At 49.1% G+C, this 23,161-nt stretch overlaps 1 protein-coding gene across 1 annotated transcript; it reads left to right on the top strand.

Moving 5' to 3' along the window:
- Positions 1–12,266: 12,266 nt before the first annotated feature.
- Positions 12,267–22,923, top strand: LOC101595676 (keratin, type II cytoskeletal 73). Its single transcript, XM_004649868.2, has 9 exons — positions 12,267–12,713; positions 14,168–14,382; positions 15,166–15,226; positions 15,743–15,838; positions 16,411–16,575; positions 18,113–18,238; positions 18,592–18,812; positions 20,339–20,373; positions 22,667–22,923. Exons 1-9 carry the CDS (start codon positions 12,267–12,269, stop codon positions 22,921–22,923), a joined length of 1,623 nt encoding a protein of 540 aa, XP_004649925.2.
- Positions 22,924–23,161: the final 238 nt, after the last annotated feature.

The following is a 23,161-nucleotide window of genomic DNA, read 5'->3' as shown; positions in this document are numbered from 1 at the left end:
AGATAAAATAATTAAAAATAATTAGAGCCAGTTGACACCCATTGTGTTCTGGGGAAAAAATAATCTAGGTTGTTTAAGTGTGTTTTCCAGTCATGCCCCACCCTGGCCTCCCACGCTTCCTTGTAGGGTCCATTTGGTGTCCCTTCCAGACAGTATTCTGCTGAGGACACCAGGGAAGCCCTTGGCAGCTGCCGGGGGGTCGGGGGGGGCAGGAGGAGAACTATGCTTCTGTGTACATAGCCCTCTTGTGGACTCTGCTTTCTGAGTGCTGTGGTCTGGGTGTCTGCATAATAAACTTCATTTGCAATTGATACCTTGTAATGTCTGGTGGATGTCAAGGTGAGGTGGAAGAATGTTTCTCTTTCTTGAGAAGCACTTTTTCCACAGATCATCTGTACCACTCTCCGCACACTCCCCCACCCCCAACACTACAATATACTCTTAGACAACAGCTTAAGGCTCTAAAGTCATTTCTTTCCAGGGCAAACCAGCTCAGCCAGGGTCTGCAGCTCTGAGCTCCTCAGGCAGAGACCTCAGCCCAGCCCAGGCCGGATGTCTCCATGTCCCTATAGTCATTCCCTCCCTGAGTGCTTCTAGAATAACTAGCTGTTATTTTCCCAGCAGAGTAGCCCCAGCACACGTGGGCAACAAAGTGCTCCGTGGCCCCTAGTTCAAGGGCTCCCTGTAGCCTCCGCCCAAGGATTCATTCAACCATTCAAGGCGGCCTTGTGCAGCTGATTTCAGCCTCTTCTCCCAAAGCCTCGTCACCCAGTTGGAGCTTCTGGGCAGGCTGGGTTGGCATTAGGTGGGTCAGTACCAATGGAAAATATATCTCAGTGAAACCGTAAGTGTCCTCCTCTCCCAGGAGGATGTGGCGGGTGACTGTGGGACATGAGTAAGGTGTTTATAGAGAACAGTTACTTACCTTCCTCAGCCTAGAGGAGCTTGACTCGCAGGGTAGAGGGTGCTTGGCAGTGGTAGCCCCGCGGGCTGTGGGTGGCAAAATGCCAACACAGGAGGCTGAGTGTTCTCGGGTGATCTGCCTGCCAGAACAGGCCCAGGTCCTCACCAGGTAGGAGGAGCATGTGGAGGTCAGGGGAAATATGAGGGGGGGGGGATTGGTGGTCTTAGGGTTCACATGTATAAACATGAACACAACCCTGAAACAGGGACGGTGTCCCAGACAGGCGAGGGAGGAAGGAGACTCCAGCTTTCAGTGAATGAGAAGGTGTGCTTTAGGCCAGGAAACAGACAAGGCCCAGGAAGTAGACCTTGCAACCTGGCCTTCACCTCCCTGTTCCTGTTCATTGTCAAGGCTTTAGGAGCTGTAGTGAGCTGCTAACTTCACAGGGGAGAAGAGGAGAGACCGGGCAGGTGTCATCTTGAACCCCCACCACCCTAATTCCCACACTTTTCAGTGCTCTGTGTCTCCCAGCCTCCTGTGCTCCAGCTCCTCGGCCCACCCCTGGGACTCACACTCTAGAAGCTTTCATATGGGAACTCCAACAGCCTCATGACCCTTGAAGATTCACTAGGGGATATGGCCCTCGGCCCTCGGAGGTTCTAGTTGGGCGCTAGGCTAGCCTTGCAGAGGGAATCAATGGTCCCTCCTGAGGGTGGAGGGCTAGTCCGGGATCTGATCATAGTCTTGTCCCCTCCCTGCCTCCACCAAATTTGGTGATTGACTTGTCTGGTTCTGAGCTCCACGAGACAGGGAGTCCCAAACAGAAGGGCTTTAGAGTTCTGTTCATAGCAAACCTGGATAAAGATGTATTTACACACAGACGATAGTGCAGGGTATTTGGGATACCCAACCTCCTCCCTCTCTCTTCCCGAGAGGGCCCATAGGAACTCAACCAGGAGTTTCCCTTCTTCTTCAGCAAACTCTCTTTCCTCTCACTGTGGAGGACAGACCTCGGACAGCTCACCTCCTCCACTGGAACGGAACATTCAGGCTTCGGCCCGCTGTCCAGCGGAGAAGCCTGGGCCTGGGGACTGGGAAACTTGCATGCTGAGTTTTAGCTTTGGATGACTTGTGTGACATCGGGTGAACTGTTTCTGCTCTTGAGCTGTGATTGCTGTATGACTTTAGGGAGGTAGAAAGAGGTCATCTCTACAGATCCCGCAGCCTGGCTGGTGAGCGTGCAGTCTGTACTTCCTCCAGCTTCCCCATTGCTGACAGTTTGGGACTCAGGATCACTGAGGAGGCGTAGAGACCCTGTCTGAGGGTGAGTGCAAGCAGGAGAAGCTCCAGATTGTTCTAATTCTGCTTTAGTAAAAAAAAAAAAAAAAAAGTCGTGCACCCTAAGGGAGAAGAGGGATTGCCTGTGACTAGGTGGGGTAAACAACAGTATATCCTGCAGCAAACTATGGCTTTGTTAGGGATGGATGAGAAGTTTACAAATTATTCACAAAAAGCAGAATGCAGTTTATCATGATAGCTACCCTGGGAGCGGTCTTGGGTACTAAAACCATCTGGTGCTTAGTAAAACAACACTCTTGGCTGTAGCCTCCCAATGCAGCCTGGAACCTGCGTGGTTAACAAGTTCCTGTGGCTGGCGCTGGGAGAGGAGCTGTGCTCTGCAGGCCCTGCGGTGGGCTCAATTCCTGGCATCTTGGAAGTGGTTCAGCAGGCACTTAATAAAAAAAAATTGTTATTTAGCAATTCTGAGTCCTGAGTTACACATTTATCCAACAGCTGGGAAGTAGCACACAATAACACACAACCATCTTTCCTCTGGAGGACCTATGCTGGCCCACTGATTAATTACAAAATAATTAACAGTTCTATCTAAACTCTCCCAGAAGATAGAAAATAAAACACATTCCATCTTCTTTTATGAGGCTAGAACCTCCCTAGCCCTCAATTCACATCAAGACATTATAAAGAAACTAAAGATGTTGGTATTCCTTGTAAACGTAGACTCCAAAGTTCTTAAAAAGATATGAGCAAATTTGAGTGGGGGAGATGGCTCAGAAGTTAAAGGCACTTGCTTGGAAAGCCTGAGAGGCCAGGTTCAATTCCTCAGTACCCACCTAAAGTCAGGTTTGTGAAGTGGTGCATATGTTTGGAGTTTACTTACAGTGCAAGAGACCCTGGCATGGCATGATCATACTTTCTCTCAATAAGTAAATAAAAATGTTTTTTTGTTTGTTTGTTTGTTTTTCAAACAATGACCTGGAATTCACTATGTAGTCTCAGGGCGGCCTCGAACTCACAGAGATCCTCCTACCTCTGCTTCCCGAGTGCTGGGATTAAAGGCACGTGCCACACACCTGGCCTAAATTTTTTTTTAAGATGAGCAAATGTGACTGAGATATATACAGAATGGATAATGTACTATGCCATATGAGATTTACCCAGAAGTGGAAGGCTTCAGAATCAATTTCTTGGTTCAGTCTCCAAAAGTGAAAAAAAATCACTTACATTATTTGCCGTCTTGTAGAAGAGAACACATGACCCTCTGAACCGATGCGAGACATTTGACAAAGCTGACCACACACTCATGGTTAAACCAAACTAGCTAACTAAATGACCGAGAGGAGACGGGAATTCTCTGGTACAAGAAATTTGAACTTCAGCTCCTTGCAGACTGTACCCAAACTGCTTGTTCTAGCCTGTCATCTCCCTGTCAGATTTGGGGTCTACAGTCATGTGAGCCGGTTCTGAGAGAGGGGGCGAGAGAACTTTCCTTATGAAGGACATCTATAAAACCCCAAAACTAACATTAAATACTGAAAGTCTTAATGCTTTCCTCATAGGATTGGGAGCAAATGTGCACTGACTCAGTTCACTATACACTGGGATTCCTAAACAGCATAAGGAAGAGAAATATCAAATACATGTTGGAAAGAGGAAATAAAATTTATATCTTCAGTAATTTTGTATTTACAAAATCCCTCCATTCTGGCTATCCGAAGCATTCCTGTATTTTTATGTATAGTACACTGTCTTAAGAAAATCTTCACAGATACAAATGGTAATGATGATTGTACCTCAGTGGTACTGAAAGGTCTGATTACTTTTCACTGACAGAGATGTGACAGGAGAAGCTTCAGCTCAAAGTCTAAAGAACTTATTAATTGAATTGAATTATTAATTGCATGTATTTTTGAACTCCAGTGAATTAAACTTTATTATGGAGCACAGTTAAGTGTGAATGGACATTCACATTTTCCAAATATCCACTGTGGCAGAGTACAAGGGACCATGACAAGATTCTGTGCTGGGGCTGCAGGGAGTGGACGCTGGAGGCCTCAGGGCGGCTGGAGCAGAGAGGCTTAGAAGAGGGGCTCCGGGCGCACGGTGGTACTTGGGAGCAGGGAGGGCTTGCCAGCTTAATCTTTGCAGCCAGCTTTTTCATCTCTTAGATTAGATATTTTCTTAATTAATTAATTCACTTTAATTTTTAATCTCCATAAATATCGACAATATACCAGGATCATAATCCCCTCCCAATGCTTCCTTTTCCCCCTCCCCAGCCCCCATCCACTGAATTCCTTCTTCTTTCTAGTCTCTCTTCAATTTTGATGGCATCATTTTTTCCCCCTCCTATGATGCAGGTCTTGTGTAGGTATCATCAGTCACTGAGAGGTCATGAATTTCAAGGCCACTTTGTGTCTAGATGACAGCATTGTAAGCACTCCGCCCCTTCCTTTGGCTCTTCCCTTCTTTCCACCCTCTTCTCCAATGGTCCCCGAGCCTTGGAGAGTGTGATGGAGATGTCTCACTTAGTGCTGAACACTCCCGTGCCACTTCTTGGGTCAGATGCGTGCACCCTCTTGTGCATCTGGCTAACGTGGGTCCTGGAGAATCAAGCCTCGAACCAGGGCCCTTTGGCTTCACAGGCAAGCTCTTAACCGCTAAGCCTTCTCTCCAGCCCAGACTTTTGTTTTTTAAAGCAATGACTTTTGTTATAGTTACTTTCATGTTGTCAAGACAAAATACCTGACTTAAAGCAGCTGATGGGAGGAAAGCGTTTATTTTGGCTTGCAGTCTCGAGGGAAAGCTTCATGATGGCAGGGAAAGGAAGGTCAAGCAGAGGTTGGACACCCCACCCTGCCACAGCACCTGGTAGGAAACTGCATCAGAGAGAACTGAGCTGCTGCTGGCAAGGGGAACTGGGATATAACACCCAAAGCCCACCTCAACAACATACACAACACAACACAACACAGCACGGCACAGCACAGCATAGCAAGGCTCCACCTCCCAAATTCCACCAGCTAGGCACCAAGCATTGAAAACACATGAGGCTATGGAAGACATCTCATTCAATTCAAACTACTATAACTGTACATTTTTCCTTATCTGAAAAGTAGGAAGAAAAAAAAATAGATGGAATTACACAGCTGTGCTCTGCCTCTGTCTAGGAAACCAGTCAGTCACTTTTTTCTTAAAGTCATATTTTATTTTATGAGAGAGAGAGAGAGAGAGAGAGAGAGAGAGAATTGGTGCGTCAGAGCTTCCAGCCACTGTAATCAAACTCCAGATGTGTGGGCCACCTTGTGCACATGTACAATCTTGTGTGCTTGCATCACCTTGTGTGTCTGGCCTACATGGGATCTGGAGGGTGAAGCATGAGGCTTTGCAGGCAAGTGTCTTAACCACTATGCTATCTCTTGAGCCCCAATATTTTCTTTTCTTTTTTTTTTTTTTGGTTTTCAAGGTAGGGTCCCACTCTAGCCCAGGCTTACCTGACATTCACTATGTCATCTCAGGGTGGCCTTGAACTCACAGTGATCCTCCTACCTCTGCTTCCCAATTGCTGGGATTAAAGGTGAGTGCCACCACACCCAGCTCCAATATTTTCTTTTTGAACATGTTTTCTAAAGTATCCAGCTTCAGTAGGTTAAGAAATATATAGCTATGTTCACCCTGTATCTTCAACCCTCTCCTAGGCTTTCTTTTTGGTGTCTAAGATTTGATGTTCATCCTGATAATTAATCTCAATGTTCTCTTTTTCTTGCCTAATATTCAGATAGATTTTTATGTTTGTATAAACACTGTGAATTTTATTATCTATACAATATGCCATTGGTGGAAATAGATAATGATTCTGAACTCTTTCCTGGAAAACATGTATGCATAGTATCTATGTTTTAATGTTTGGGTAGGAAGATAGCAGTAATTCTTACCACTAGAGAACTTCACTGGGTGGGACTCTGAATCACCATACCTTCTAGACAGTAGCTTCTAATTCAGCAGTATCTCTGTCCTAAAGCCTTCGGAAGACATATCTTCAACTTCAACACCAAGCAATTGAAAGTTAAAACTACCGAGAGTCTCAGAAAATACCATATCTGTGAACTTTTGGGGTGTAATTGCATATACTTCCTATTGCCCAAGTGTCACTTTGAACTGAATGTATGTATAGCCTAAGGTCTTTTCTTTTAATTAAGGTTAAACTTTCTGCTTAAGTCTCCAGAAGCCTGCTGGAGGGGGCATGACACTGGGTGTGGATCTGATTCCAGCCAAAAGGTATAGAGAGAACCAGTCTGGGAGGTTTGTGCTTGCTGCTTTTTGTTGTTTGCTGGAGTTTTGGTGGTTTCTCTCTGCTTGGATCTATGAAAGGGGGCCAGCTTCTTCTACCATTGATAGAACTTACCCTGGATTTGTAAGCTGAAAAAAAATATCCCTTTTTCTGTTAAAGTGTGTCTAGTTGGAAGTCTGTCCCAGCAACGTGGAACTGATAGTGACAGCAACTCGGCAAAGCTGATAGATAAATAATCAATAGATAGCTGATAGATAAGTAATCTTAAGAAACATCTGCTAATTACACAATGATTATTTAATAAATTCTTCCCAAGTAGATGTCATTTTTTTCTTTCTTATCACTTCAGCTTCAGAGATCCAAACCCATGAGTTTGCCCTTGGCCAGCGGCCAACTCCGGGAGTTATAAAGGGACCTGAGCGTCCCAGAGGACAGCGCTGAAGCACCTCCTTCCCACCTGCTTGGGGTCGTGGCCCTTGAGTGACTTGCGAGCAGGCAGGTCTGCATTCTGAGGTACTAGAGCAGACATTCTAGCTACAGCTCAGCCATCTTACCAGGAGGGTGCTAGAGGGGTTATAGGAAGGTGGCTGTTGCTTTGCCGGGCCATGGAGCTGCTGGCATGGGGCACGGATGCAGTGTGGGGAGAAATGGGCATGGATATTTTGTGGTGGGTAGCCTCAGCAGGGTGAGCTTGGCAGCATTTTGACAGGGGTAGGGGGTCTCAGGTCTGTGGGTCCTGTGGTCTACCCTGGGAGCATCTAAGAAGTTGTCAGAAAGTAAAGCTTGTTGGAACCTCTGGAAGGGAAGATTGCCCTGAGGTCCAAGAGAAGGCTGCAGGAATGAGCACAGACCAAGAGGCACAGGAGCACCTTTGCCTCCTCGATTGCCAAGGTGAGCACTGAGCCTTGTCTGTCTGCAGAGACGGACATGGGCTAGGGCTGCTGTATTGAATGGGGAAGGTTTGCAGATATTGGAACATGTTGGAAGAAGTCAGACGAGTCAGTGAGCATTACCTAAGCATACACACTAAGACCTTGGCAAAACGTTCATTCCTCCATAGTCACCATGTGAGTCTACAAAGACAGGACTCAGGGCATGTGGAACTGGCTAGTACTTCTGTTACCTGGACCAGTGAATGGAGACCTCAAAACAAAATCAGGTTTTTTCAGTTAATAAGCTCTGGAAAAGGAGGGTGGAACCAATGCAAATTATTTGATTGGGTGTCTTTTAAACTCTTGGTCTGGCTAGGAGTGACAAGCTAGATTCATAGCCTGGAGGAATCCTGTTCTTCAGACCTCATCCAGCTTTAATACCAATGAGTTTTTTTTTTTTAATTATTTATTTATTTATTTGAGAGCGACGGACACAGAGAGAAAGACAGATAGAGGGAGAGAGAGAGAATGGGCGTGCCAGGGCTTCCAGCCTCTGCAAACGAACTCCAGATGCATGCGCCCCCTTGTGCACCTGGCTAACGTGGGACCTGGGGAACCAAGCCTCGAACCGGGGTCCTTAAGCTTCACAGGCAAGTGCTTAACCGCTAAGCCATCTCTCCAGCCCTTTTTTTTTTTTTTTTAACATTGGTCATGCTCAGTGACCTGCTCTTGAACCAACCTTGCATTAAAGCTTACTGAATAGGCCCTGGGGAAGATAAGAGACAAGAAGGCTGCATCTTTCAGTCAGTCAACAGTGGCTCCAACTAACCAATTAAGCCATAGACATACAGTCAAAGGCTGTATCTTGAGTTTGTTTCAGTGGGATGCTCTAGACTGCTATGGAGAAATGCTGGATTTCCACTGATCCCCACCTTACTCCTGTGCTCTTCTTCAGGGAGGAATAGCTATGAATTAGTACTTCTTCATGAGTTTGGAGCTGGGCACAAGTGAGAAGTCAGTACAATTGAGTGGGTGGGTGTTTCCAGAGTTCTGGGCTTAGGGCAGTCTTGCCAGTGTATTGTGCAATGATGTGTTATATCCTTTGTTAGCTTCTAAGGAGGAGAGATGGGGGCTAAGGGAGTGTTGGAAATGGTAGGGGAAGAGATTCATGTAGGAAGAAAATGCCTCATAGCCTTTATCAGGAAGATGGCCAACAAGTTCATTATCTGTTAGTTCTTTAGTTAGAACTAAGCTTAAGCAACCTGTTCCACTCTTCTAGTTTGCCAGAAATTGCTTGAAATCATTTACAATGCCATGAAGACAGTGATAAGGATGAGGAGATGGAGTATTTTGCTCACATCAGAAAGTTATGGCTGTGATAACAGCATTCTGTTATCAGAATGAATGGCAATAGAGCATTTCTGAGTGAGCTATTTCACTGGATCATTGATAAGTGTCTTCTTAACATTTCCTCTTCCTGCATAATCTAGGCCATTAGTTCTCAAATGCTGCTGGGAATCAAAATTGACTGGGCCATAGGTAGCCACATGCAGGCCTTAATCAACCCCATGCACCTCTGTGTTCTTTACGATCTTCCATGTAATTGATTTTAACACCTGAGAGCTGGAGTATCATTGCTCTGCCATTGGCCACATGTACATACCTGACATTTCTTCAAATAGCAGAGCTAAATCACTTCTGTCACAGTGTGATAGTTGGGGAGCCAGTGCCAAGTAGGTATCTCCTGGCATTATTGTCTGCCAGCAGGGATTCTCAATTCCACTATGGGTGAGACTTGGACTGCCTGTTTCTAGTCAATGGGAGTTGCTGGGTTAAAGCACCGAAGGACATCCCCCTTTTTTTTTTTTTTTTTGCGGGGGGATAGGGTGGAGTGGGTTGAGGAGCCTGGGTTATTACCCCTTTCTCAGTCTGCATTCACAGAACATTCTGCTGTCCTTCTTGGGAAACACAAGTGAGAAAGGGAGCAGAGTTAGCTCAGTTGTAGCCCTTCCAGAAAACTGTCTTATAAGAGTTCTCTATTTGTTCTGCGGTTACTAGGATCACTTGACTTTGGGTGTCTTGTTCTGGAGATCAGAAAGAGGATCACCTATGAAAACTCTGTTCAGCTACTGGACATTACTAGGGTTTTGCTTCCTTGGAACTTGTCACTCCTCTGAGAGGAGAGCGGTGCCAACTCTGCAAACAGGCATATTGAGAGATAGCAAGTGACTTTCTCCTAGTGCAGTCAGTTCTTCATTCCAAGCACTTTGGTGATTTATGTTTCAACCTGTGGCTTCCTTCTACCCTCACATGCTCTTCATCTGTGGAGGCACATCTTTAGGAAGCCTGGCGTCCCTACTGCTCATTAGCAGAATGTGATACAGTGGCAGAAGTGACAATTAGATCCATGCATAAAACAGTGGGCGACTTCCTCCCACTGGACACGGTGTATTGCTACTAGGGCACAGTGGAGGTATGTTCTAGTCTGATTGTTGCTGAAGGTGGGGTGGGGGGAAGAGCAGAGGCATCACTCAGAGGGCACGTGCTGGGCAAGTGTCCTTCCTATACTCACGGAAGGGTCTCTGTGCTGTTCCTCTAACGCAGGAACAGAGTAGTTCATCCACTCCTGAAATGTCAGCTGAGCCTCACTCAGAAGGCTGTCCAGACTGTGAGCGCTGGTCCTGGCCCTGTGTGCTGTAGACCTCCCCATCTCTACATTTTCCTCGTGGGCAGGAGGGCAACGTGGGGTTGGTGGTTCCCAGCCATTGAGAATGAGGGAAAGAGGAGGCATTACTTTCTTTAGTTTTGCCTGGTGCAGTCTGTAGGTTCTGGCTGTGTGGCCCCAGATAAGTCACTTCTTGTCCTGTGGCCACTTGGTGGAGATTACAGTAGAGGACTCCCAAGGTTCCTTTGCATTGATAGTTTCATGTTTCCTTTCAGAAGGGAGAAGAGACCCTGCCTCAGGACCCGCCTGAGGGTTGCAGAGGAGGCCCAGGTGGATAGAGGGGAAATCTGATGCCAGTGGTCCTTGCTCCCTTATGGGACACTTCAGTGCTGTGTGTGAGGTGGATGTCCAGGGACAAGGAGAGGAGTCAGGGCCCCAGAGCTACCCCAGACCTCCCTCTGTCTCTGTGTCTCCACCCTGGCGTCAAGCCTGGCTTTAGCTCTGGGGACAGACACTCTTTGTAAGAAGGGGGCTGTGCTGCATCTTGCCTGTGTCCAGGGCTGGGAGGGCCCTTAGGGGACACTGATATTCCCTGAGGGTCCAAATCTCAAGCTGGGGATTCTGGAGACAGCAGTTCTGATGTGGGCAATGAGGAATTCAGGGCAATGAGTGACCGGGCTTCTGCTCAGGGACACCAAAGCCAATGGCCCTGTATCACAGCATGGCTGGACCCCACTTATCCTGCCTTTCTCATAGAGGACCCAGCGAAGGACTAGAACTTTTGTGATCAGTGGAAAAGGACAAAGAGATGGAAAAAGTTTGCCAAATGCCACTGCCTGTGCTGAAGCTGGGGACCTCGATGAAAATGATTCTTCTTAACTAGATAGAGATGCTTTACATGAAAATAAAAGAGAGAGAGAGTGTGAGGAGGTGGGTGAGCTCTATGACCACAGAAATGGAAAAGAAGTTGACAAGCTTCAGTCTAACGCTCATCTTCCTGAAGAACTGGTACTTTAAATAGAGAGAATTATGTACTATGGAAACCTAGGATCTGAAAATTGTGTAATTCTTGGCAATATCAGGAGTCAAATGAAATTCAAGAATTCTAGAATTCTGGGCTAGGTTTTGGTCTCCTAGCTCAAGATTCCAGAACCTAGCGCAATGTCAAGGGGCAGTCAGCCATCAGAAGTTTGTTTACTAACTAGTTGCATGAATGAATGAATGAAGAAAAAGATGCTGACTGGCTGCTTGGATGAGCAAATGACTAATAAGGCCTGTGTGGCGCTGACTGGGAAATAAGAAGACCAGGAGGGAGTTCTCAAGGTGGAGGCCTATGTTTTTCTGGGGTGTTTCATCCCCTGGGAGTCTTACAAAGAAAGGGATCATTACATGTTTGTTACAGGAATGCTGTCTTCAACTCTCCAAGCCTCAGTTTCTCCATTTGTAAATGTAGTCTGTCACACTCCTCTCCAGGCAGTCTAACTAAATAGATGAACTAAGCTTCTGTGTGCCAGGATCTCGTCCAATGCTGAAGAATGCTCTTCCTGCGTCAGTCATGTGAATGGTGGCAAAGACCATTATTTCAAAGTCGGGTGTTGGGGCAAAGGCAGTGTGTGCAGGTGAAGGTGGCTGGCACAGGAAAGCACAGGGGTACAGCAGGAGGTTGGCAGCCAGAAGGCGGAGTCTGGATTCCTTCTGTCCTGAGTCCCTGGCCAGCCAGCCATGAGAATCGTCTCCAATAGCCCTGGGAAGTCAGGCCTCGGGACTCTTCTTAACCACATGAAGGCAGTTCAGCCTGGATCCCTGAACCAGACTATCTGATACCAGCCCAGACTCACTGATGATGCTGTCAATTAGAGGTCTCTCCTCAGCACCCCACTATTCCAGCATCCACCACTCCCCGGGCAAGGACAATTGGGGCTGTGACAAAATTCCCAGCCAAGATCTTGCTGTGGATAAAATACGGCCTGGCTAATTATCCCATGCTAATAAGATAAGACTCAATTACATGTGCCAGACTTGCAAGCCCAGCACTTTGAGGGTTTTTCAAGTTAGCCAGAGTCTCTGATTTTGCTGGGAGAAAATAATTTCTTGCTCTCAGGCAAACTAAACCCACCAATTATGGCCAATAACTCTCTCCTGGGCCCTATAAAGGGGAAGGCCAAGATCACAAGCTGGTGAACTTCCTCTCAGCCACGGGTATTTGTCTCATCCCAGCTCTCGGGCTTCTCCAACATGAGCCGCCAATTCACCTGCAAACCGGGAGCTGCCTCCAACAGGGGCTTCAGCGGCTGCTCGGCGGTGCTGTCCGGGGGCAGCTCGTCTTCCTACCGGGCAGGGGTCAAGGGGCTCGGTGGAGGATTCAGCAGTCGCAGCCTCTACAGCCTGAGGGGCGCCAGGAATGTCTCCTTCAATGTAGCTGGTGGCAGTGGGCATGCAGGAGGTTTTGGGTTTGGCCGGAGCCGGACCAGTGGCTTTGCTGGCAGCATGTTTGGCAGTGTGGCCCTGGGGACCTCGAGCCCTGCTGTGTGTCTCCCTGGGGGCATCCACCAGGTCACCATCAACAAGAGCCTGCTGGCCCCACTCAACGTCGAGCTGGACCCCGAGATCCAGAAGGTGCGCGCCCAGGAGCGCGAGCAGATCAAGGCGCTGAACAACAAGTTCGCCTCCTTCATCGACAAGGTGGGACTCTGCAGAAAGCTGATCACAGAGCCTCCCTCCTTCCTCCACCTTCACTGCTCTTGAGAGGCTCCCTGTCCGGAGAGAGGTGGGTGGGACCCTTTCCCTGGATGCAGACACAGCCCAGCACAGAGCAGAAAGGAACTAAGTCATGCTGGGAAGATGAGAATCCAGGCATGGGACCGTAGAGGTGACAGGAAATAGAGAGCTGAGTTTGGAAGGTGTCTAAGAGGCAGAGAAGGTGACCTGTGGGTGGGAAAGTGAAGTGAGAGAGTCGGGGAGAGACTATGAGACTTAGAAGCCAGGTGCAGGAGAGGCCAAATGGCCGGGACCCCACAAACAAGCTATCTCAGAATGCTAATGCAGGCTAAAGATTGAGAACCATCAAGGTGCAAATGGTAGGGGAATCTGGAGAACAGCTTAATGAGTATGGCCTACTCACTCACCAGGGTACATGTGATGAAGTCTGAATAGGATTTTTCCAGACTGAGAGGCGGAGGTAGGCAAGGGCAACCCCAGGAGATAGAGTGTATGTAGCTTGTATATAGAACTTGTCTGGGGATGAGGAGCCTTCCCGTCTGTGGGAGTGTTGGGAAGCAGGGAGGGACATTGTGAAGAACACCATGAATCAATACATGGAACTGCCATGTATAGATTTTTTTTTAGAGAGAGAAAGGGGGGGGAGGGAGAGAGAGAGAGAGAGAGAGAGAGGGAGGGAGAAAGAATTAGCACTCCAGGGCCTCAGCCACTGCAATGGAACTCCAGACACTTGCGCCACCTAGTGGGCATGTGCAACCTTGCACTTGCCTCGCCTTTGTGCCTCTGGCTTATGCGGGATCTGGAGAGTCCAACCTGGGTCCTTAGGCTTCTCAGGCAAGCGCCTTGACCGCGAAGCCATCTCTCCAGCCTCATTTGTAAATTGTCAGTTGACAGTACTTGTTCTTCTCTTGGGAAAATGCTTATTGAGAGTAGAAAGCCACAGAGGGGAGCTCGGGGCCCCCATGAGCTGAGCATCTGCCTTCCAGCTGGACAGGGACATGGACACAGGGAGCAGGCCACATACAGTTCAGGCCTCCAGGCCCTGAGTAGAGGGGCAGAGAGCAAGAAGCCAGGCAGGCTTGCTTGTTCATCAAAGGTCTCCCTGGCAAGAGGCCTCCAACACTCTGCATGGACATTGACCTGGAAGGGTTAAGCAGGAGCAGGAAATGGGATGGAGGTCTTGATAGAATGGATGGAAATGAGTGTGTTGGGACCCTCCTGCTCTCAGAGCTCAGGGCAAGTGCCTCTGCCAGGTGAAGGGAGCTTGGTGTGTGTGTGTGTGTGGGTGGGGAATGCCTGAGTGCTTGAATGCCTCAAGTAGCAGTAGACAATCCAATTCCTTTTCTCTGGTAAGGAAGTCTCTTTCACCCCTGTGCACCATGGAGTGGATTCCAGGGGGCTGTTGATTCGGGTTCCAGGTGCGCTTCCTGGAGCAGCAGAACCAGGTGCTGGAGACCAAGTGGGAGCTGCTGCAGCAGCTGGACCTGAACAACTGCAGGAAGAACCTGGAGCCCATTTATGAGAGCCACATCAGCAGCCTGCGGAAGCAGCTGGAGGCGCTGTCCGGGGACCGGGTGAGGCTGGACTCGGAGCTGAGGACCATGCGGGACGCGGTGGAGGACTGCAAGAAGAGGTGAGTGGGGATGCTGTGCCAACGGTAGTTTCCTGGGTGGGGCTTCTCAGTGGACCCTGAGGTTTTTGTCTGTGGTCTCAAGAGGGCTAAACTTGGGAAGAGCAAAGTATCTGAGTTCATCTGCCCAAGCAAAATGAGAGATTTTGTGGGCATGACCAGGTGGGCTGGGCAGTGGATGCTCAGCCTCTTGGGCAGTGTGAGGGAGGTCCTTGCGGGCAGTCCTCTCTCCGGCCGGCACCTTCCTGCTCCCCAGCAGAGAGCCTTTATCGTGTGCCCCAGTTGCTAAACTCACCCAGGGTGCCTCAAGTTCCAAGGAAACCCTGGCAGGGCACAGATGGATTCACCACTGGGTTTCTTTTCTCATTTGCTCTGGATGCTGAACATCTAACTCATGTTCCTTCTTCTTGTTCTGGGGACAGTTCCCACTTTTCAGGATGGAGTGGAGGTATTGGTAGAGGCTTTGGGCAGCAGGGTTTCTGCTGGCATGCCCCTGTTACTTGGATGCTGAGAAGAGTCAGGACCAGCTCTCATTCCTCAGGCATCAGAGGGGATCCACATCTATCCCGCCCCCCCCCACCCCCCAGTCATCAGAACGGGACTGTGCTCACGACCCAGATGAGCCGTCCTAGCAAAGTGGCTCAGTTGCAAAGATGTGAAAGCAAACCCGTTGAAAGGTCCACATCTGGACATCTCGCCTCATTTCACAGTGAGGGCACACAGACACACAGACATAGACACACAGACACACCCACCCACCCCTGCTCACTGGGGCTTCTCCTGCAGGTACGAAGAGGAAATAAACAAGCGTACAACTGCCGAGAATGAGTTTGTGGTGCTTAAGAAGGTGAGGAGGGTACCTGGCCTGGCTCTCCCAGGGTGGACTCAGGGGTAAGAGCAGAGGGGGGACTGAGGCTTGCACACCCCAGGGAAGGGCCTGGGGCTGGCAATCCGAGGGATGGTGGTTGGCTGTACAGAACATCGTGAATAGTGGGTGATTGTCTAGCATGGATCACTTGGTCAGCTTCCGCGGTGTTGAGTAAAAGGACAGGATCTCATGCTCACTGGGGTACAGGACAGGAGTTTCTCCCCCTTACTCTGTTCATCTCTGGAAAATCACAGTGGCTGCCCCAGTGATTAGCTACATGGGGGAGTAGGCTCTCATGCCCTCCCCTTTAGAAAGCAGCAGAAGGCATTTGAAGGCCCAAGGAACTTGTCCTGAGGTCTGGTGGGGATTGTTGTCTGGAACTCAGGTTACTGCCCCTGGGTCTGGAGTCTAGTCCTGGGGCACATAGCCACTTGGTAGACCTGTGGAGTGTCATTCCATAATGAGGCCATCAGGGAGCCTCTGCATTCTTCTTAGGATGTGGATGCCGCGTACATGAGCAAGGTGGAGCTTCAGGCCAAGGTGGACGCCTTGGATGGGGAGATCAAGTTCCTCAAGTGCCTGTACGAAGGGGTAAGGCTTGCCCTCACCTCTTCCTCTGTCTTCTGGAAAGCTGGGCATGTGATGATGGAAAGATGTCCATCTGTCCTTGTCTGGGTCCCCTGGTTGTCCTGTGCCTGTATCTTCCAGCAAGTCAGGGGTCCTCAAGTGGCTCCCATTGAACTTCAGCTGAGCATATTCTTGTGCCTGTTTGCCTTTGTTCTGTTGCTTGGGGTGTTTCCTGGGGCTTAGGCAGAGATCTCCAAGACACTGCAGACTGTCCATACTCTGTACTTCCTCTGTGAATGTCTGGCTTCAAGCCTCAGTCTACTGGCCAAGCATGCGTGGCTCACACGCTGCGTGTTCTCATGTGGTGGTGAGGTTGTTTGCCTCTGCCTTTTACACCCTCCTTCTCTTGGTTTACTTCAAACCTGTTGGGCAGTTTTTCCCTGTGGTGCCCTTGGGCTCTGTCCTTAACAATTTGGGGGAAGTGTAACTTGCTCTGGTTGGGATGGTCTGGGGTAATCTTACAGGGACAGGGCCAACACTTCGGGTCCTTCCTCTGGTCACAATAAGCCATTTCATGCCTCCTTGCTCTCCTGTAGGAGATTGCTCAGATGCAGTCCCACATCAGTGACACATCAGTCATCTTGTCCATGGACAACAACCGTAACCTGGACCTGGATGGTATCATCTCTGAGGTCCGTGCCCAGTATGAGGACATCGCCCTGAAGAGCAAGGCTGAGGCTGAGACGCTGTACCAGACCAAGGTGGGGCTGCACACCTCTCCACAGCTATATGTACAGGGCATCTGGTATGGTGGCCATTTCTCTCCTGTGGTCATGATCGGCTGGGCCATAGCACTGTCCTTCCTATTGGGAGGAGCTGGAAGGAAGGGGTAGACACAGCTCTGTCTTGGCATTTACTTAGAGCAGTGGCAGTCATCAGAGGACACATACCTCTGAGTGCAAATAAATGTGGTACACAGAGGCCAGAGGAGGGGTGAAAGACCACATAGGCCAGGGCAGGACCGACTTCCTGGAGTCAGAGAGCTTTGACTTATGTCTGGGTTGGGGGGGGGTGGGGAAACAGAATAGTCAACGTCCCCGCTGTCATTCATTATAATAAATTAGGGGTCTCTTCAGTGTGCCCTGGGATAAGGCAACTCTTACCTTTTTGTTCAAGTCCAACTACAAGGGAAAGGGGGTGTGGAGTCCCTTAGATCTTGGCTCCTCAAATGGGTGTGGGTGGGAGGTGACTAGAGAATCTGGTTTCTCAGATCAAGATGACAACTTTCTAATTGTGCCTTGCTGGTTATCAGCCTCTTTCTCTAGAGAATAGCACCCTGGGAAATCTTATCTTTCCTTCCTGTCTCTTTGCCAGCTTGGGCTGGGGAGATTTGGCCTATAGGGGAAGGAGAGAGGCCTTCAGGGCTAGGAGGTATCTAAGGGCCTATACTTCTTCTTTTTTTTCCAAGTATAAAGTTTTATTTTTTTTATTTTTATTTTTTCTCAATTTTTATTAACATTTTCCATGATTATAAAAAGTATCCCATGGTAATACCACCCCCCCCCCACTTTCCCCTTTGAAACTCCATTCTACATCATATGCCCTCCCCATCTCAATCAGTCTCTCTTTTATTCTGATGTCATGATCTTTTCCTCCTCTTTGATGGTCTTGTGTAGGTAGTGTCAGGCACTGTGAGGTCATGGATATCCAAGGCCTGGGCTTCTTGATAAAGTCTCTGACTCCATGCCCATCTCCGGTTCCTTTACCATTACTGTGGCAAAACAAGGATGGGAATGCCATGTGGCTTCACCCCAGGCTGTCACCTCCACACCGTATTCAGAAGAAATGGTCAGGTCTGCACAGATGTGATTATGAATCCTTTCCTGTTTCTGCTTATCTGTACTTTTTTTTTTTTTTTTGAGGTAGGGTCTCACTCTGGCTCAGGCTGACCTGGAATTCACTATGGAGTCTCAGGGTGTCCTTGAACTCACGGTGATCCTCCTACCGCTGCCTCCCGAGTGCTGGGGTGAAAGTTGTGGCCACACCCGGCTGGTTCTCTATATGTAGTTCTCTACCTCTCCAGTTAGGGAAACAGGCTGACTGAATCGAATGCTGTCCTTGGAGTTCCAATCACAGCATTATTATGAGGGATTGTTTTAATTATTCTCTGATGAAAACGTGGTCTCCAGAAATTTGGGGAATTTGCCATGTTTGTTTGGTTGGCAAGGAATGGCACTAACTCTGAGTCTGGGCTAAACCCAGACCCTAAGGCGCAACCCTGCTTCTGACTCTCCACAGTTCCAGGAGCTGCAGCTGGCAGCCGGCCGGCATGGAGATGACCTGAAACACACCAGGAATGAGATCTCCGAGCTGACCCGGCTCATCCAGAGGTTACGCTCCGAGATCGAGAGCGTAAAAAAGCAGGTGGGCCGCCGGGGCTCCCACCACTCCCAAGGGAGGTGTGAACTCCTTAGGGCCATTTGCCTTTCTCTCCTCGGTCTCAGAAGTGTCCCTTCCTCAGAGAGCCCTCACTCTCCTCTCCTATTCTGCGAAAGCCTTGAGCCATTACAGTGTCTTTTTGTAAAGTCACAGAGCTCAGAATAACACGCCACCCCAGGTCAGGTTGAAGACCCCCCCACCAGATATATGGCCAGGTGGCTGCTCCAGGAAGTGGGACAGGACAAACAGACACGGTCTAACCATCATGAGCACATGGTGGGTGAAATGAGGCTTGGGTGCCTTAGAATTCAGGGAGTTACTACCTTTTGCTCCCCCAGTGCTCCAACCTGGAGACAGCCATCGCCGATGCGGAGCAGCGAGGTGAATGTGCCCTCAAGGATGCTCGAGCCAAGTTGGATGAGCTGGAGGGTGCCCTGCAGCAGGCCAAGGAGGAGCTGGCCCGGATGCTGCGGGAACACCAGGAGCTGATGAGCGTGAAGCTGGCCCTGGACATCGAGATCGCCACCTACCGCAAGCTGCTGGAGGGCGAGGAGTGCCGGTGAGGGGCAGGGGACACTGTGGCTCTGTCTCCTACAGTGTGGGGGGCCCATTGGAGGGGCTTCAGATGCTTTTCCGTTCATCTGCAAATAGCCCGGACTAAATCCAGCCAGTGTGAAAGCACGTTCCTTTAAATTCTTCAGCTCGGTGCTGCTGTCTTCAAAGCCTCCCAGACACTTGCAGAACAGCTCCTGTGAATGTAGGGACAGTGGCCCCCCAAGTTCACAGTCTTTCAGTAGCTAGCAGCATCTAGTTCTTCCTCTCCTATTAAATTGCCTTATTTTCATTATATGTATTTAGTTAGTTTTTAAACATGTGCCTCTTAATGATTTTTTTAAATTTTTATTTATTTATTTGAGTCAGAGAGAGAGAGGGAGAAATAGAGAGAGAGAGAGAGAGAGAGAAGGTGTGTGTAAGAGAGAATGGGTGTACCAGGACCTCCAGCCACTGCAAACGAACTCCAGACACGTGTGTCCCCTTGTGCATCTGGCTAACATGGGTCCTGGGGAACTGAACCTGGGTCCTCTGGCTTTGCAGGCAAGCGCCTTAACCACTAAGCCATCCCTCCGGCCCCATTATATTTAGTTTTAGTAATACTTCTTTCCTTATTTGGTTATTATATTGATTTTTCATTTATCTATAGATACAAAACTTTCTTTTACGAGCAATGCATTTTTTCTTTTTTATTATTTTTATTTATTTGGAAGAGAGAGAGAGAAAGAGAGAGAATGAGCACACCGGGGCCTCTAGCCGCTGCAAATGAACTCCAGACGCATGTGCTCACCTTGTGCATCTGGCTTATGTGGGTCCTGGGGACTCAAACCTGGGTCCTTTGGCTTTGCAGGCAAGCACCTTAACTGCTAAGCCATCTCTCCAGCCCAGAGAAATGCATTTTTCTAATAGAGGGCAGCTAAAAATACTAAATCAGCCGGGCGTGGTGGCGCACGCCTTTAATCCCAGCACTTGGGAGGCAGAGGTAGGAGGATCGCCGTGCGTTCGAGGCCACCCTGAGACACCATAGTGAATTCCAGGTCAGCCTGGGCTAGAGTGAGACCCTACCTTGAAAAAAAAAAATACTAAATCATAAGTAGTTGGAAGGATAGTACACAAAACATTGACATTTGGCAATCCTGTGACACAGAGGAGGGAAGTTACTGGTTTAAAGTAACACGACAGCAGTTGCTCCTTCTGTTGGCCCATCTTCCCATTCATCTGTCTACTTATTCAGGCTGCAGCTTCGCAGCAATGGGTTTAGGAGAAACCCCGGAGGAGGGGAGGGGTGGCGCTGCCACTGACTTTGTTGTGGGAGCCCCAAGGTGGCAGCATGCGTGGTTCTGAAGTGGGAGGAATCGGCTGCGGATGCGTGGAAGATGCCTTGAGGTAGCAAGGGCAGTTGATGCCCTCTGGCTGGGTGGTGGCTGGTGGGCACTGTGGAAGACGAGCTGGGCTGCCTGATGATTCCAGCCAGGGTGGGCAGACCTGGGGGCCCATGTGTAACAGAGATCCCCCTGTGCTTTCTCTGCATAGGATGTCTGGAGAATACACCAACTCCGTGAGCATTTGTGAGTATCTTATGCGTTTGAGGGGATATTTCCAGGCAATCAACAAAAACAGGTGAATGAGTGGGTGTCTGTCGTCAGGATTCACGTACAACAGCCTGAGTTCTGCCTCCTGTTCCCTGCACCATTCACTGCTGCATCCGTCCTGCCCCCCCCCCCCACGAATTCCCACAGATTCCTACCACGTCACGACATTGCACACTGGCCCTTCTCCAGAAATCCCACCTGTTCTGGGATGAAGCTCTCATCAGCCCGACTCCCCTTCCTGCCACCAATCCTAGCTTTCCTTCATGAAGGAAGCGGCAGAGTCGCCCTTCTTTCTGTGAGCAGAGGTCCGAGCACAGGTTGTATTAGTCCTGCCCCACACAGTTCAGTCAGAGAGGGACCAACCCAATCGCCTCACCTCAAGTCACCAGGAACATCAGTAAAAGAAGCAAGAATGCAGTCTAGGGCTGGGAAGATAGCTCAGTCATTACAGTGGTTACTTTGCAAGCATGAGGATCTGAGTTCTATCCCCAGAACCCATGTTAAAAAAAAAAGTGAGTGTGCTGGTACAGGTTTGTGATTCTAGTATTGGGAAGGTGGAGTCAGGAAGATCCCTGGGGCTCACTGGTCAGCCAATCTCGTCTACACAGCGAGTTCCAGGCCCGTGATACACCCTGACTCTAAAGAGGTGCACAGCGCCTGAGGAATGCGACCTGAGCTTGTCCTTCACACTTACCCATCACACGTGCATGCTCCTGTGCACAGAAGCACACACATGCGTTCTCTCTCACACACACACGTGCATGCTTCTGCACACACGGACACACACGTGCATTCTCTCTCTCACACACACACGTGCATGCTCCTGCACACATGGACACACACGTGTTCTCTCTCTCACACACGTGCATGCTCCTGCACACATGAACACACACATGTGTTCTCCCTCTCACACACACATGCATGTTCCTGTGCACACACGAACATACATATGTGTTCTCTCTCACACACATATGTGCATGCTGCTGCACACAGGAACACACATGCATTCTCTCTCTCACACTCATGTGTGTGCTCCTGCACACACAGACACACACATGTGTTTTCTCTCACACACACGTGCATGCTCCCGCACACACGAACACACACATGCATTCTCTTACACTCACATGCATGCTCCTGCACACACAGACACACACATGCATTCTCTTACACTCACATGCATGCTCCTGCACACGCAGACACACATAGACACACATGTGTTTTCTCTCACACACACACGTGCATGCTCCTGCACACATGAACACACACATGCGTTCTGTCTCTCACACACATGCACATACTCCTGCACACATGAACATATGAATAGAATCTCTCTCTCCTTACACACACACACACACACAGGTGCATGCTTTTGCACATGTAAACACACACAAACATTCTCACACACACTTGTGCATACTCCTACACATGTAAACACACACATGCATTCTCATACACATATGTGCATGCTCCTGTACGTGTTAACACACATATACATTCTCTCACACACATACATGCATGCTCCTGCACATGTAAACACATGTATACATTCTCTATCACACACATGTGTGCATACTCTTGCACATGTTTACATACATGTCCATTTTCTTTCTCACATATGTAGATATATATATGAATGCTCCTGTGTACATGAACACATGCATAAATTCTCTCTTACACACACATATGTGCATGCTCCTGCACACATCTACACATACACACTCGCTCTCACAAACATATACACACATACATTCTCTCACTCTTACACACACACACACACATATGCATGCTTCTGCACATGTGAACACACACATGCACTCTCTGTCACACACATACACACATATGTACATGCTCCTGCACACTTCAACACACTCATATATTCTCTCTCTGTCTCATATACACACATATATGCATGTTCCTGCACATGCGAACACACACATGCGTTCTCTCTCTCTTTCTCACACACACCCCAGAGTTTGAAGTTCAGTTTAAGCGTTTGGTTGATCTGGTCCTTGCTCCCCCTCCGTCTTTGGGAGAAGCCTCTGCTCCTCTTGCTCATCACAGGAACAGCAGGTGCCTGGTTAGGGTCCTGTGAGAGCTGGCTTATTTGGAAAACTGAGCATGTGTCACTAAACTTAAGGTCACCGTCAAGGTGAAGGGTTTGCTGAGGAGGGAGACATTTGACCTCCACGGGGTTGGGGACTGGAAGACGTAGGGCCACCCCTGTCTTGGGACACACATTGACCCCTCTTCTCTCCATCCTTCACAGCGGTCATCAGCAGCTCCACGGCTGGGACAGCGGGAACAGGGACCGGCTTTGGGTTCAGTGGCACTGGCACCTATGGCTACCGGCCCAGCTCTGTTGGTGGGGGCTATGGCATGCTGCCAGGGGGCTGTGTCACTGGCAGTGGGAACTGTAGCCCCCGTGGGGAGACCAAGACCAAGCTGGGCAGCGCAAGCGAATTCAAGGATGCGCCAGGGAAGAGCTTGGCTCTGAGCTCACCAAGCAAGAAAGCCATGAGATAAGCTGACGTCCGGCTTCCTAGCATCTGTCCAGCCCTCACTTGTTCTGGACTCTCTGCTTCACGAAGGTTTTCTAATCCATTCATCATTGCCTCCTTCTTGCTCTCCTCTGCTACTGAAATTGCCTTCTTCTCTTAGACCTCTCTGACGTGGCCTTTCTTACCCAGCATCAGGATTCTAGGGCACAAGTAGTTTTGTGCATCCCTCTGCCCCCGTGGAAAGGGATCTCTTACCCCAGCCT

The sequence above is a fragment of the Jaculus jaculus genome, chromosome 6 (assembly GCF_020740685.1).
Source record: "Jaculus jaculus isolate mJacJac1 chromosome 6, mJacJac1.mat.Y.cur, whole genome shotgun sequence".
NCBI classification, from domain to species: domain Eukaryota; kingdom Metazoa; phylum Chordata; class Mammalia; order Rodentia; family Dipodidae; genus Jaculus; species Jaculus jaculus.
Note: the sequence above shows the minus strand (reverse complement) of the source record. Positions and strands in the feature narration are given on the sequence as shown.